The following is a 16,131-nucleotide window of genomic DNA, read 5'->3' on the forward strand; positions in this document are numbered from 1 at the left end:
ACTCCACTATTTATTTTTCTGACGACTTTTTACTTTTACTTCTTACATTTTCAAAACAGGCTGGTTACTTTAGTTTTAATCTGCGTTTGGTGGCGTGATCATTATTATTAATTAGAGTCATTGCGTGCCTATTGATTTGAACACGATCCGTGTATCCATCATTTCCTGGTCTTCTCTAAAGAAGAGGGACCAATGAAAACGTTGTCATTTTGCCGTTGTTCAGCATGGAAACATTCATTAGCTAACAATGAAATTATTGTTATATTACTATAAAGGGAGGTCAGTTACTCTTTAAAACAGTTGGTAGTTATGGGTACTTTTTGCTTAAGTACATTTCGAAGCCTATACTTCTTTACTTTTACTTGAGTAAAGAAGTTTAGTCAGTACTTCTACCAGAGTATTTTTAAACACGAGTATCTGTACTTCTACTTGAGTAAAGAATGTGTGTACTTTTGCCATCTCTGCATTTATATGACTTGTTCTTTTAGTGACTGTGCTGCCATTTTATAGATATTTACCCATTGCGCTGTTTCTGTTGTGCTCAACGTCATCCAGTTTCAGGTTGAGGGCCGACTCAGTGTCTGATCTGGAGCTGCTGGTGGAGATGGCCTCTGGATCTAGTTTGGCCGTCGTGCTGCTGGCCTTCTGGGATTCCTCCACCCTGCCGCTGGATCTTTTCACAGAGCCGCTCTCCGTGCTGCTGGTCAGGGTGCTGCAGTACGACACCGCCTGGTCCAGGTCAACGTCAGAGTCCTCGAGGCTGTGGCTGAGTTCAGAGCTGGAGTCCTGGACCGCTAGGCTGTCTGTGGTGCTGCTGCCACTGGGGGTCGGGGAGCTGGGGGTCGGAGAGCTGGGGGTGGGGGTGGCAGCGATCACAGGTGGAGGCTGTGCTACTGTTTTCAAGGGGACTGGGTTTACTGTTTGCGCTACCACAGTGGTATAGGACACAGTGTTTGACTGTGCCACTTTAATACGGAAGGATGGGGTAGGAGCTTCAGTAGCATCAGGGGTGGGAGAGGCGGAGGTCGAAGTGTCATCAGAGCCTGGGGTGGTGGAAGCTGGGGTGGGGGGAGGGGCCGGAGCCTTTCTCTTCCTCTGCAGGGTTTCTGTGCCAAGGCCCATCTAATAAAAATTAAGGGAAATAAAAGGAGAGAGACAGTAGCAAGTTAATTATCTGAGCACCGTGTGCAAATGTGTGTGTTAGGTCTACCCGTAAATCAGCCTGTCTTCCAAAACTGAAGTAGAGTTTACGACGGAGTAATTAAATGGAGAGGAGTTCTGGTAGGCGTCTGAGTCTTCAAATATACCAGAGTGCCAACATTCCTTTTAAATTATCTTATAAGACTTATAACATCTGACAGTGACACAGTGAAAGTGATGCGGTTGTATCATGATAGTACATATTTGATACTGTGTTTATTTTTCTGTGGAGTTTCTCATAATATCTCAAGGCGACATGAAGCATTATTGAAAAGCAATTTTGTCATGCTGATTTACCCTTAATACTGAATCACTGATCACTTCAGGGGATGAAGTGACAGCTCAGTTAACATCAAAATGATGTAATTTCGCAAACACTAAAAAAACAAACACTTAGAAACTCTGTCTCGTCATGTTGTTACCGTTCTTCAATACAGTGTGCCAATTCTGTTCTAACATGATGTTGTCAAGGAGCATCTTTACCCACTTAAGCATGAAGTCAATGATGGGGTACACATCAAATGGTAGTTAATAACATCTATCCCAGTGGAAACATCTGTCAATGGATGTTTCATAACATTAAGAGTTGTTTCTGTTTTTCACAATGATGACTGATGGAAAAATAAATACATTCAGAATGGTTGGGGTGGACTTTTTTGGATAGACGCTCACAGACGATAGGAAGGAAAAAGCATAACACCATGAATCATCACAAAACTAGAAAGTGGAAAATCATGTATGTTATTCCATGGGACTGTTGACTACCGCCTGTGAACGTTGATCTCAGTCCATGTGAAGTCAGTTTTCTATGAATCCATTCAAAGGTGCTATGGGCAGGTTTCAACAGTATAGATGTGTTTACTTCTAAGAAATCCCAATGACTGATGCTGTGCTGAGTTCACTGTGAGACTCAGCAGAGAGAACATGCCCGGGGCTGCATGTAGTGTTGCATCATGCAGCAGGACAGGAGAGATCAGGCCACCTTGCCTTTCTGCAGACAAACTAGCTTCACACATATGAACTCAGTGAACTCAATGCAGGCTATGGAAATCCAAATGCCCCCCCCCCCCCCCCCAACTGGTAGTCTTTCTCTTACTTGGTCTCCTGCTTCTCTTCCTCCCTAGCATTCAAACATAAATGAATGCAGACATCCCAGTGGATGTGGGCCAAAGTTGAAGCTGAAATGGATGACTTGCCTATGAAGATCGATGTGTGTGAGTGCATGCATGTGTGTGTGAGTGAGTATGTATATGTGTGTGTTCGCTGCAGAGAGAATACTGCAGTCAAGCTATGCTAAGAAAGGCAGAGAGCTGTACACATGCACACTTAACAGTATGAGCACATATTCTCCAGCATGTAAAAAGGAACAGTATATCTATGGATTGTGCAGTTGTTAAGGGTTGCAGGGCTAAGTGTGTGATGCTCTCATGGTGGTTATTGGCGCCATGACTGGGAACGCTGCATGTACTTAAGATTGTTAGAGGCTGAAGCCAAGTCTCAAGACTCAGTATTAAACCACATTCAGGGTTACACTATATATTAGGTCAAGCTGGGTATGTGATATGATTATGTATACACTGTGTTTATGTGTGATGTGTTAACTGACATTACATTTGCAGCTTTGAACCAATAGCTTTACACCAAACATATTATTTTAGTGTTTGAGATAAGATAGGTCTCTCATTTTAACAGCGTGCATTGCTTGAAGCAGGATCTGGCGACGTCTGCTCATGTCTTATGGCAACCTTGTGTCATGCCGTCACAGGTCAAGTCACAACAAAGCAAAAGAGAGCGAAAGTCTCAAGTGGATTCACAAGTCGTGACACCCCAAGTACAGTCGAGTCATTTTGCATCAGATCACAAGCAGAAACAATGTGGAAGTGAGTGATGTGTGCGTAGAGCAGTTCTCTCACATTACATTTACATTATTTATTATGCAAACATTATACATCTTTAGGAGCCATATTTGAGGATAATCTCTGTGGTGTTGAATGTCTAAAGGGCTCAAAAAGGCGAAGGCCTTCTATACTGATTATCTTGATAAACATGTACTGAAAGAAACACCATCAACAGGTCATTTTGAGTCTTTTGATTTCTCATGATTAACAAAAGATGTGAGGACTATCTGATTATCTGAAGTCTTTGTTTCCCCGCTCATTTTGTTTGTTTTACAGGAAATCCACTAACAAGAGTAAAATGGAGAACTTGAGAGCTATTCAAAGCTTTCCTGTTCTCTGCTGTGTTGATGTCTTGGACTAATGACCACTTATTAACACGAAAAACTGTAAAAATGCTTTTCATTGTTCAATTATGATGACGAATAACTTTAACATAACTAATCACAAAGAATTATACAAATACATTGCACACATATATTTGCCAATTTAAAGTATAACTAGAATCTCTCCTGTCAATCACAACTGGTCGGGGCAATGGTCTACTGGCCTCAATGCACGTAGAGAACAAGCAGCTACTATCCACCAACAAGTATCTTTGCTTCACTTTTCTTGTTTGGTTTGTTAAGGCTCTGATAAAGAACGATTGAGAAACAACGCAACATATGTGGACATGGGTATATCTTAACAGGAATGCGCCTTTAAACAAAAGTGCAAAGAAGGACATGTGAGGACAGTCTGGTGTGTCCATTAAATGTTCCATCTATGGTTTGAGAGGCCCCATGTTGGAGCATGTTGATAGATACGGCCACCCATGGAGGCTTTAACCTGGTGGCGTGAATATTCATTAGTGGTTTTGAAGGACTCTTGATGGGTGAGGGGCTTTAACACAGGGCAACATTACAGACAGTGCTAATGTGAAATGGAGTATGTGTCTATGAGAGGGGGTTACACTGTATATGTGTCAGTGTGCGAAAAAGTACACGTCCCACCGTCCGGGATGTGTTATTTACAATATCGGACAAGTAGATCTTTCAATTGACTTGTCCGGCGGACAAGTGACGTTTTTCGGCAAATGATTGATACATTCAGTTTACAAAAGGCAGAACTCATTCGCAAATTGTACGTGTCCGCCATTGTTCGTTTAGAAGTGTTAGTTTCGGTTCTGCTTGTCGATTCCTAAGGAAATGCATCTCGCCGCTTTCTGTACAGTTAGACGGGGGCGGGAAGTGTAGCACAGTGGCAGTGTTGGGAAGCAAAACTCGGTTCCGAGTAGGACCAAGTCACACACACACACACACACACACACACACACACACACACACACACACACACACACACACACACACACACACACACACACACACACACACACACACACACACACACACACACACAGACACACACACACACACACACACACACACACACACACACACACACACCACACACACACACACACACACACACACACACACACACACACACACCACACACACACACACACACACACACACACACACACACACACACACACACACACACACACACACACACACACACACACACACACACACACACACACACACACACACACACACACACACACACACACACACACACACACACACACACACACACACACACACACACACACACACACACACACACACACACACCCACACACACACACACACACACACACACACACACACACACACACACACACACACACACACACACACACACACACACACACACAGCCACAGCCCGTTTAACAGCCTAATCTTTGTCAAACTTTCTTATGTTCTTTCTCTAACACGTATAATGTATTATTATTATTAGGCCTATGTGTTGGACATGTGTGGTTGGACTCTGTCTCACAGGCAGGCTGCAGTGTAACATCAGAGGACACTGGGCCAATTGTACATTCTCAAACTGCACCACTTAGAACTAACTAAACAATGCAGAGATTATTTTTATATAATTGTATTCAATAACCGTAATAAATTAAACAGTATGAAGTGATTTGTAAATAGGTATACAGATTTGACTTAATGTTTTCATAAATATATTTTTCTCCCAGTTTGTCATGGGACTTATTTTTACCCTCTCAAAGAACCGGAATCGAGAACCAAAAATAACCGGAATCGAGAACCAAAAATAACCGGAATCGAAAAGCAGAACCGGAATCGTTAAAATCCAAACGATACCCAACCCTCTGTGTGATGCAGGGGAATCTTACCGCTCACTTACGTTATGTCATAAAAACCGTGGGAAAATGTAAAATACGATGACGAAGAAGAAGATTCCAGTGGCCCCAATTTGTGTCCATTCTGGACAAGTGAAAAATGTATTCGGACAAGTAAATTGCCAAACTCACTTGTCCATGGACAAGTACTCTCTAAAAACTTTTTCTCACACTGTGTGTGTGTGCTTGTGCATGTCGGGTACATTGATATATGCATGTGCGTGTCAGAGATAATAAATGCAGCTGAACTGTCTCAACTCAGAGGGCACAGAGGTCAAAATCCTCCTAACAGTAGGCTGGAAGACAGTTAGCATGGGTGAGGGTGTGTGTGTTATAATGAACATATGTGGGATGTATGATGAAAAGAGTTCATGTTAAAAGTCTTAACAATGTGTGTGTGAAAGGGGGGTAGGAAAGGCTAGCTAAGGATAAGGAGACACAAGGCTGACCCAGTTCCATTGTCGTCTACTTTGTCCTACTGACCCACTGAAGTTGAATGTTTTCTTCCCCTTTTTCCCAACACTTACTGTGATATACACAGTGAGCGTCTAGTAAGGGGTTAGTGGAGTCACTGTAGAGTAACTTAGTATCAGTTGTAAGTTCTCACATTTGAAAGTTTGTAGTTTTTTCCATTTTCCAACATTTAGTTCATGTGGTTGACAAAGTTATTCCCTGATTGCTCTCTAATTGAAATCTACAGCAGTTCAATGATAACATCTTCAAAATGGCAATACAATCTGGTAATTTGTTAGCTATAAAGTAAAAACCACAGGTTCAGAGGAATCTAACACTGATACACACGTATGCGTACACACGTATGCGTACATTAACATCATTCGTTTGACAGCTTCAAGTGCAAACAGATTCTGTCCTACATAGGCAGCATGACAGGGTGATGTGTTCCCCTATTCCGGGCCCCTAACTCACACTATCTTCAAGGTCAGTGCTTAAGAATAGAGGACTTATAGCTCCTACTTACTTTACACTTCAGCCACCACGACCCCAAGACTAGGCAGACGTTCAGTACACAGGACATGTGTGTATTCATATGAATATCATTAATTTTATAAGTATGCATGTGTATGAAAAAAAGACGTGATAAGTGGCATTTTCTGTGCGGTGATTAGTTTTCTTCAACCTTGCTAAATGAAGCATGCTTTTTTATATTAAGCGTTTAATCTCAAAGAGTATCCGTGTTTTGTGAATTCACTTCAACTTTATATTGGTGGTTCAGACCTTTTTAACTGAATATACAGTAAGACCACTCCCCTGGTTCTGTAACTGTGTTGTACCTATATTGGCCTTAATATGCCATCATAGTTGTATGTATTGCGCACATGGATAGAAAAAAACCCTGCAACATATCTTCTATTTCCTTTTATAGTGTTACAGCACTGCTAATGGTTAATCTAACTTAGGCTGCGGCCACACGAGGACGAAAACGGCTAAACGCATAGGATTAACGCAAACGCAATCGCAAACAAGCTTCCGTCCACACGCAATAGTTATCCGGATAGTGTCTGCCCACACGAGACCGCTCCGTTTAGCTCCAACCGCTGGAGAAGCTGCAGTACACATGCAGGAGCCTGTACGTGGCGCTGTAACTTCCTCCACAAAAGCAGCGAAGAAGCATGGTTGTCATGGTTGCCCTTCTGTTTATTCTCCGCGGTGGGGGCCGAGGGAACCGGGCAGAGTTTTTCGCCAGTCAACGTGTATTAAAGTTTAAATCTTCCGGACAAAATTATAAAAGTGCCGGTCAAAGGTCTTCTTTGTTATTTATTGAGCTTTAAAACAAATGAATAACGACTCTATATAATATAATAATAAAATACACGGAGCCTCTCTTTTTCCTCCTTCTCTTCGGACAGCGTCAGTGTCTGTCTCATGCAGCAGCTGATCCAGTAATCAGTGACCCGGCCGACAGTAAAAATAAACATATTTATAACTAGTTTAGGGAGTTTGAGAGGTAATTAAAATAGCTAAGGGTGATGATCTGACTTGAAGTGTGTGTTTTGCTGCAGCGGGAGGAGCTGCAGGTGAGCAGAGCTGCGTGTCTCCGTCCTGTCAGATTAGACTTCACTCGCGTTTAGGTCCATATCGAGAGAAAGATAAATAATCTGAATTCAGGGTGCAGTTTACTTTGACGCGGGGGTGAGCAGCAGAGGTGGGGAGAGGCGGGGCTATTGCCTCATCATTATCAGAAAATGATTGTATAGGGCGTACACACGGAGCCGTTGGACCCCCCAGAGCGTTGCGTATGCCGTTCTATCCACCTTGGGACCCGTTATCGTTTCCTCAGTTGTTTAGTGCCGTATTCGGTCGTCCTCGTGTGGCCGAACGGTCTATATGACACTAAACAGTAAGGCAAACGACCGTTTTCGTCCTCGTGTGGCCGCAGCCTTATTCTATCACTGATGTGCTGTAGCTCTGATGCACCTGAATTATAAATGCATGTGTAAATGATGATTTGTATTCGAATGCAACTCGTGTGTATGTTCATACTAAAACTTAAACAAATTGTTTTATGAATCAAGGCCCTCTAAAGACGTATGTAAAATGAACATTGCCTTACTAGAGCCACGAGTAGAGCACCTACAGTTTTCAGCTGGTATGAATGTGAAGGAAGGGTTGCCTGTTTACTTTGGCAGCAGTAGCCTACTTGTTTTGTAATCCGTACTGATTTAAAGAAAATGTTTTGTTCTCACAGAGTAGATGGAGAGATACTGTGGAGCCATGTGTCAAAATCACACTTATCAACCTTTCAAAGCACGTTTGACATATCACACCAGGAACACCCAGGTCACCTTCCTTCTTTCAATCTTTTCACAGTTCTTTTTGCTTTTACCCTCCCCCTCTTTTGTTCTCTCAGATTCTTATCTGAACAAGGCTAACCCTATCTAACCACAAATACAACCGGGACTAAACAGCAATGAAACCCAACAGCTGAGCTTCTTTGTTAATGTTGTTTAGGGATGCGTGTATTCATTGGGTAAAGCTGTGACCAGTCGACAAGTGTTGTAAAAGAGACAAAACAGAGGGTGTGCAGCAAAAGAAAAAGCTCATATCAAGAGGGAGTAAAAGGGGGAAAGAAAGAAAGACAGATGGATAGCAAAACAAAGAAGTAAAATAGAAGCAAAGAAAAGGAAAACCCTTACAGGAACGCTCATTACTGAAGACAGATCCAGTAGCAACTTGTGTTTGTCTGGCTGATCGAACCAGAGATGTGCATTAGAGCAGATTAAAGTTAGCTACCGTTGTAGACAATTACGGGCCTGATGGATGGCCGTGAAAAACAAGCCTTGCTCTGCTGCCAACTCCCTACTTTCGCAGAGTGACAGATCATCAGGAAGAAAAACGCAGCCAGCTCGATCAATCACGAAGCCACACAGACACAGGCAGGAATGCAGCATGTACAAAAACACATTTATGCTACACAGAAAAACTGTAGGGACTCTACTGATGCAAAAGCTATACTGGCATGTTGTTTAACACACCTACTGTACATACAACTGAATATGTACAATGCATACACATAAATAACTAATTTGATTGATCATTCAAGTGATTTTGCATGGAAAAATTGCAGAAAATGCTGCTTTTCTCTGTTTTATATCATATTATATCAGAGATATTGTATTATTGTATTCATTTAGGACTGAAAAAGCCTGACTGATCACTGTGGACTTTCAGAAACTGGGTGTTTTGTTATTTTCTATCTGATATTTTATAGATAAACATTTAATTAATGAATATAATACTGTATTAGTAATCTAATACAGTTGCAAAAGTGCAACAGCTACCATGGTTCATTTGTGATTTGTCAAATGAAAATTCCAGGTTCACTTGTCTCAGGAACATTGATGTGACATGAGTTTTGTCTTCAGGTTTCACAAGGAAATCTGTTCAGTAGAACTTAATAATTGTGTGTTGTATGTTGCTTGAATGGCCAAATCCAACATTATTTATAAATGTTGAGATACATTCAAATGCAAGTAACAAATAAATGTTCATTGTGGTTCAGAGATAGAAGTTCAAAATGAAATATGGTAGTACAGAGATGGTGCAATGAAAACCAAAAGTCTATATTCAGCTGTGGGTAATCCATTTGAAAAGGTTTATTACAGACTTTCAGCTACTGATTTTATTACTACTTCACCTTCTGAACTTAAAGGCTGCTCATACTCTGTTGAACTTTTCCCATGTTGTGTCGCCCTGCTGCAAGATAAGGGTGGTGCTTAGGGCATGCCAACCAGATTTCATGCTGTACTGCACTTTGGAAAATATGAACTCAAAGCTTATATATTGTTAATGTAAAACCTAAATACACATGCTCACACGACCTGATGCTACCTTTCTCTGACCCTCTGAGTTGCCCAGACTCTGCTCTATCCTCCCTCTCACTCTCTGCTTCAGTTGTTCTCTCTTCACAACACACAGGCACAGATGCACTTCTGTTACTGAGCAGGGAAGCAGAAAGCCAGCATTTCTCTGAACTCCTTTATCACAAGATGCAATGTAGACATGGCTTGCTTTCCAAACAACAATAACAGATTGTCTTTCTCTCCCGGAATAAAATCCAAAAACAAGTTTGTGTCTCTCAGAACTCAATGTTCCAAAACATCTTTTAAATGAATGCTGCTCTCATAAAGACAGACACAGACTGTTGACTGTTAAACCAAGGGAGGAAAAGTAGTTTGAGTCGATGACAACCCCAACGTGTGAGAACGTTTAGGATTCTCCTGAATTCAAACACGTTTTACCCTCTTTCTTGATTACTGCATCTTCTGTTTTTAGGGCTGCTGCTCACTTCTGTTCTCACAGCTTTATATAGCAACCTTTCCCTCAGACACCACAAAGTCAAATAGATACTTTCATTACTTCATATGAAACAAGAGCCTGAAAAGAAATGTTAAAGTTCTTGTTTCAACACTCTGATGTCAATCCATATTGAGGTCATCCAATACAGGTATTTTAATGTCCACGGCAGAGGCTGCCATATAGAGCTCTGATATTTTGTTATTGTTTGTTTTGTTATGCATAATAAACTACATCAGGTTAGTAACAAATGAGAAAGTTTCACAACTGTTGAACTAAATGAACACTTGTCTCTGTTGTCTCCTTAGTAGATTTACACTGTCTGCAGTCGCCCAATGAATTTTTAGAGACTTTAATTGCACTTTATCAGCAAATAGCATCATTAATACGAATAAAATAAACAATTGTTGGCTTAATGAAATACCAAAATAAATAACCTGCCTTGTGAAAGCATGTGGTCATTTGTTCTGCCACTAGCCCATATTGTGTAACAAATTGTATAAATACGACGTGTAATAGATAATGATAATCACAATGTGCTGTGACGCTAATCACTTCTAAATGATAACAATACTTTTGCGACTTCAAACAATTATATTAACAGTATGTGTTTTTCCAGCAAAATGAATATCAATACTGTGGAATTTATTTAAAAAAAAGAATATATATATATATCAACACAAAGTTTTGTATAACAATACTTCAAACTACTTTGCCAAAGTAAATAAAACATGAATCTATCCCAGGAATATTTAGCATAAAGCGTTAAGTAGAACATTGTGCCCGGGACAGAGCCCCAGGGAGAAGTTAAATGTACCAAAATAATCCACATAGCCTTAAATGATTTTACGTGATAGACACAGAGGTAGTAAAGCATGGCAATAAAAGCTACCCTGAATATGACTGACATGTCCGCATGTGAACTGATTTTAATCAAATCTATGTTCCTACTATCTTTCTCTCCGAGGTCTATTTGAAGTATATCGCTTCGTTACACCAATCTCATCTTCCTTATAGCTTTTATGATGATGTCAATGTCTATTACTGCGTCATGTAAGTCACAATTAGTTGGCCACCTAAGCTCATTCAGCTCAGAGGGAGGTCTATAATGAGGACAGCCATCATAGAGAGCTGTCCTCAAATGACCTGCTATCATGAGAACCAGGCCATCTCAAACACACACACACATTTGTTAACTGTGTATACAGACAATGTCTACATAAGGTTGGTTGGATTATACCACAAGCGTGCATGCAGTGGAATGGAGAGTGTTTTCAGTGCGTGACACATCTGAGTCAGCAAAATACAACACGTCAAAAATAAAGGAAAACACACATTGGTGATAGATAGTGTGTGAGCGAGCTGGCTCACTGCTGTATAGCGTGACATCTGTACTCACTGAAGCTTGAGCTTATGAAGATGACAAGCAAAATGTTTCCTTATGATGCAAAATACTGCCTCCAGCTATACCAAATTGCACGTTAATGTAAAAGTGCAACTTTGTGAACGTGATGTGATTTGACGTGAGCTATTGTTCCCCCGATGCAAATCATGCAGCGCTCTTTTAATGCTCCTGAGAAACTGTCCTGACAAGACCTGGCTGCTATGACTACCTTCACCGTTATGAAACTAAAGCCGTTTTAATCACATTCAGACAACCTACACAGGGCCTGCTAATCTCCGAACAACTCACACTTCGGTGGTGTACTCAGATGACACTTGCTAAACAGAAATATCCTCCTTATCATCAAACAATCAATCGTTTTAAACTAAATGTCTAAATATGTATATGGCGAATCATTGAAAGGGTTAAAAGCACATGAAACAGACTACTCAGTATATGAAATATAGGCTAACAAATGTCTGGAAAACGTGTTGTCCTACGGCTGAACTGTTGATAAGACCAGCTGGACACATGGACAGCGTGTCTCCAATCTCTCTGCTCAAAAAGCAAGCCTTGAAAAACAGAGAGGTGAAACACGAGAGGTGTCCGCCTCGGCAGCAGGACCTTGCAATGTGTGGACGACGAGCTTAGAGCTCACATTAGACCAGTCATTGAGTCCTCAGGTGACCTCGACGACTACCTTTCAGCAAAGCTGCTCTTGTGACTCCCAGTGGTCCCATTATAGATTTCAGCTCATCTTGTCTTTTGTCTTTATTAGGATTCCATTAGCACTAGCATGAGCATTGGCTAGTCTTTATAACTCTTAATGTAACTTGTAGACAGAAAATACTCATACACAGGTAAGTTGCAGTAGGCCTACTTAGACAATCCAATAAAAAAACAATAATATGAAACATCCATAATCAAGATAAAATAAATAGCATAAAGGAAGGACACATTCATATTTATAGATGACTTTCCAAACTAGCCGTATATGAGCCTTCTAAAATGTCCCTCTGGTACAGTAGCTATGCTTACTTACTCTACCATGATAAAGTTCAGAATAAATAAAGGAAAAACAAGGTTTAGCTGAACTCAGTTTAGGTAAGTCTAAACGCCAATGAGATCATCTCGACCTGTGTTTGCACTTTCATTGATTATCTATTCTAACCATAGATTTCGTAGAAATGTTTTCTGCTTCCCCCCCTTTCAGCTCAGTTTTGTTGATCAAGCTAGAGAGAATAACATCATTCTCAATGCCGCCCTAAGTACAACATTTCTCTCTCTCGATAACATCCAGTAAGAACACTAGCCCTTCCCAATAAACACATCTTTTTATCAAAGGGAGTGAGGAAGGATGTGGGTTGCTAAACAACATTTCCCAGCATGCTGCCATAACACTATAATGAGACTGCAGGGAGCAGTTTCTATAATGCAGACGATACAGGTCACCCTGACCTTGTGGAACGGAATTTCAGGCCAAAACAAAGCCACAAAGGATGCCAAAGAGATTGCAGCTTTATAGATGTACTTATTCAGGTCAACACTTGGAGTCAGAGGGATTCTGATATTTTACATATTGGGACTTTTTCTAAAGTGAAAATAAACTGTGTGGGCTCATCATTATAATCCCAAAATCCACAAATTAATAAACAGTTCTGGTTTATAAAGCATTTTTTTCTCTGTTCATAAAAACTGTACAGGCGGCGAATATTCTATATGACTCAACAAATCAAATTGTATCAATGCTTAAAGTGATGCAGGGTTTAGAGAGTAGTCGCTTTGAGTGACAGGTAGATGCTGTCACAGATGGCTAGCTGTTAGCTGCTATCTGCCAGTTATCCGTCACTTTAACTTACTGTGTTTGTGGTGTTAGTGAATCTTTCATGTAAACATTGGACAAATAATGTGGCTTGATGTGTGAGATTTTAGTATTATTTGATTTCGAATCTAATTAGCAGGTTAAGGAATCTGCATTCAGAATACTTGTGTTATTGTACACTTCCTGCAGCGTGTGCTATTCCCGCCCAAGATGATTATGTTTACTAAGTTAACCTGAATAAAGGATCCACGTTAGCTATCTCAGGGTTTAAAAACAGTATTCCACAAACTATTGGGTGACATCAAAGCATTTGTATCATTTCATCTATGCGTCTAAATTTCACCCCACAATGCAACACAACACAGCAAAGTTGATCCCTTACCTCATAGCCCTCAAAGCTGCTGTGTCCCATGCTGGGTGTTGGGGCCCCTGGCAGTGCTGGGGCCCTCCTCTTCTTGGCCTCAGACTTGGGAGACAACCTTGGTATGTTCATGACTGACTGAGACTGGCCCAAGGTGCGGGGCCGATCTTCTGCACTGATGACCCCCGACGCAGTGGACAGACGCTGTGGGTGATTAAATCAAAAGGAGGATAAGGTAACAATGACAAATATGTATTCAAGTATTCACACACAATTATATTATTATTACTCTTGCAAATCTCTCTCTCCAAAATTGATCACATTTTGATGGACGGTCTTTAGTGATCTCTCTCTTTAGAGAATAGGGATCACCAGCCCTTGTTTCTTAAACATGGCCTTTATCGTTTGAGAACAAGTCATTCAAAGCTGTCACATACAGTAGTAAGATATTATGCCAAGTAACAAACACAAGTCATGTGTCTGGCAGGTTGATTTAATGGTTGAAAGTTAAAACTGAAGAAAAAAAAAGTAAAATAATTATTTCATATTTAGATTAACTTTTAATCTGATCTCATCAAAAGGAAGAGCCCCACTAATTTACAGTTTATTGAGGTAAAACATGCAAACGCGCACATACAGTACTACGCATGTCATCGTCATTTTTGTTCAGTCACAACAATTATTGCAGCACTTATTTAACAATGTTGAAAGTGCACCCGCATTTTCAAAGGGTGGCTGCTTCTGACCAAAGCATCGGATACAAAAAAAGGGTTTTCAATATCTGATCAAAGAGAACATATAGTTCAGGTCATTAGAATAAATTGGAACCAAGGTTAGATCATCTCAGTGGGAAGGGATGGGAAAAGAAGTACCACTCAAAAAAAATGTAATTAGTCTCCAAGATCCAAAACGATTAAATGTTGCCGTATACTTCTCACCTCTAATTTTAATAAACATTTACAATTAAAACCTTTCCAAACACTGTCACCCTTGTAATAAGATGTATCAGTCACGATAACTGTTAAGAACTCAGGCACTTAGGAGGTAGGACCCAATTGCACGACCCGGGAGACAGAGGTAAAGTATTGGAAAGATACTTTGTTTTTCCAAAAGCAGGCAAGATGAACAAAAAAAGTCACTATTGACAAGAACAAAATGAAAATCGCTCACGTGGTGAGGAACACAACTTTTCAATAGCACAAAGAGAGCATAGACCTGATTGTGGCAAGAGACAAGACCTTACCATGGCAATAGACAAAACGCACCTGAACATGACAAGAGAAAAAAACGAACTGAACACTGGGAGACAGGGGAATTTAAACACATGACAATAAGACACAGGTGGGAACAATCAGGGGCGGGACTGACACTGATTAGCACAGGAGACACAGAAGGGATGACAGGTGAAAACAATCAGGAAATTAGACACACCAGGGAAACTAACGACAGACAGGAAAACACAGGGAGAAAGACCAGACAAGACACAGGGAGGAAAACATGACAAGGAGAACAGAAAAACACCCACTACCAGACACAAACTTAAAACGTGACACAACACAAGAATCGTGACAGAACCCCCCCCCCCTCAAGGGAGGGATTCTAGACGTCCAAAAAAAATAAAATCCAAAAGGGTGGGTGGAGGGGGTCCGGAACGACAACCCAGAAGCAGAGCACAGTCCATGATGGGTGTCTCGGGCGGACGGCCCGGGGGCAAGGCAGAGTTCATGGTGGAGTCCGGGCTCTAGGGCGAAAGCAGCTGGGAACTCAGGAGGCCGGGAACTCAGGAGGCCGGGCACAAGGACGGGCAGGAGCCGGCGGAACCCCCGGCGGGCTAGACGCAGGCGAGACCCTGGACGGAACAGGACATAGGGTTGGCAGGATCCCCGGCAGAAGAGCAGTCGGCGAGATCCCAACAGGACATGGAGTTGGCTGGACCTCCAACGGCACAGGACATAGGGCTGGCAGGACCCCTGGCAGAAGAGCAGTCGGACGGATCTCCAACGGCACAGAACATAGGATTGGCAGGACCCCCGGCAGAAGAGTAGTCGGCAGGGCCTCCAACGGCACCAGGCATAGGGTTGGCAGGACCCCCGGCAGAAGAGTAGTCGGCGGTAGTGATGTTACGTATTGCGCCGAGGCTTCGGAGCGTGTGTCGAGTAATCCCCGAAGCTTTTTGTGAAGCATGTATCGAGGCTTGTATCGTTTTGGGCCAGTGACGTCATCGATGACAAACGAAGCCTCGCTGCCTGTCGATACCACGTGACTGCTTCAGGAAGCGATTCAGATCGGGTTGAACCGTTGAACCCATACAGTCTATGGTTGAACCACAACGCTCATAATACCCATGGATGTATAACAAGAACCATATTACCCCTCCTGTACCCGGGCCCGGTGACACGATGG

At 41.7% G+C, this 16,131-nt stretch overlaps 1 protein-coding gene across 3 annotated transcripts in view; it reads right to left on the reverse strand.

The window, feature by feature from the left end:
- cobl (cordon-bleu WH2 repeat protein) overlaps positions 1-16,131 on the reverse strand; it is a 78,693-nt gene that overhangs the window by 34,239 nt on the left and 28,323 nt on the right. For all 3 annotated transcript variants that reach the window (XM_034102058.2, XM_034102056.2, XM_034102057.1), the window contains 2 exons: positions 13,750-13,932; positions 519-1,122 (listed from right to left, as the gene is read on the reverse strand). In XM_034102058.2, coding sequence (XP_033957949.1) covers positions 519-1,122; positions 13,750-13,932 — 787 coding nt within the window. The remainder of the gene's footprint in view (positions 1-518; positions 1,123-13,749; positions 13,933-16,131) is intronic.

The sequence above is a fragment of the Pseudochaenichthys georgianus genome, chromosome 16, assembly GCF_902827115.2.
Source record: "Pseudochaenichthys georgianus chromosome 16, fPseGeo1.2, whole genome shotgun sequence".
Classification (NCBI taxonomy): Eukaryota; Metazoa; Chordata; class Actinopteri; order Perciformes; family Channichthyidae; genus Pseudochaenichthys; species Pseudochaenichthys georgianus.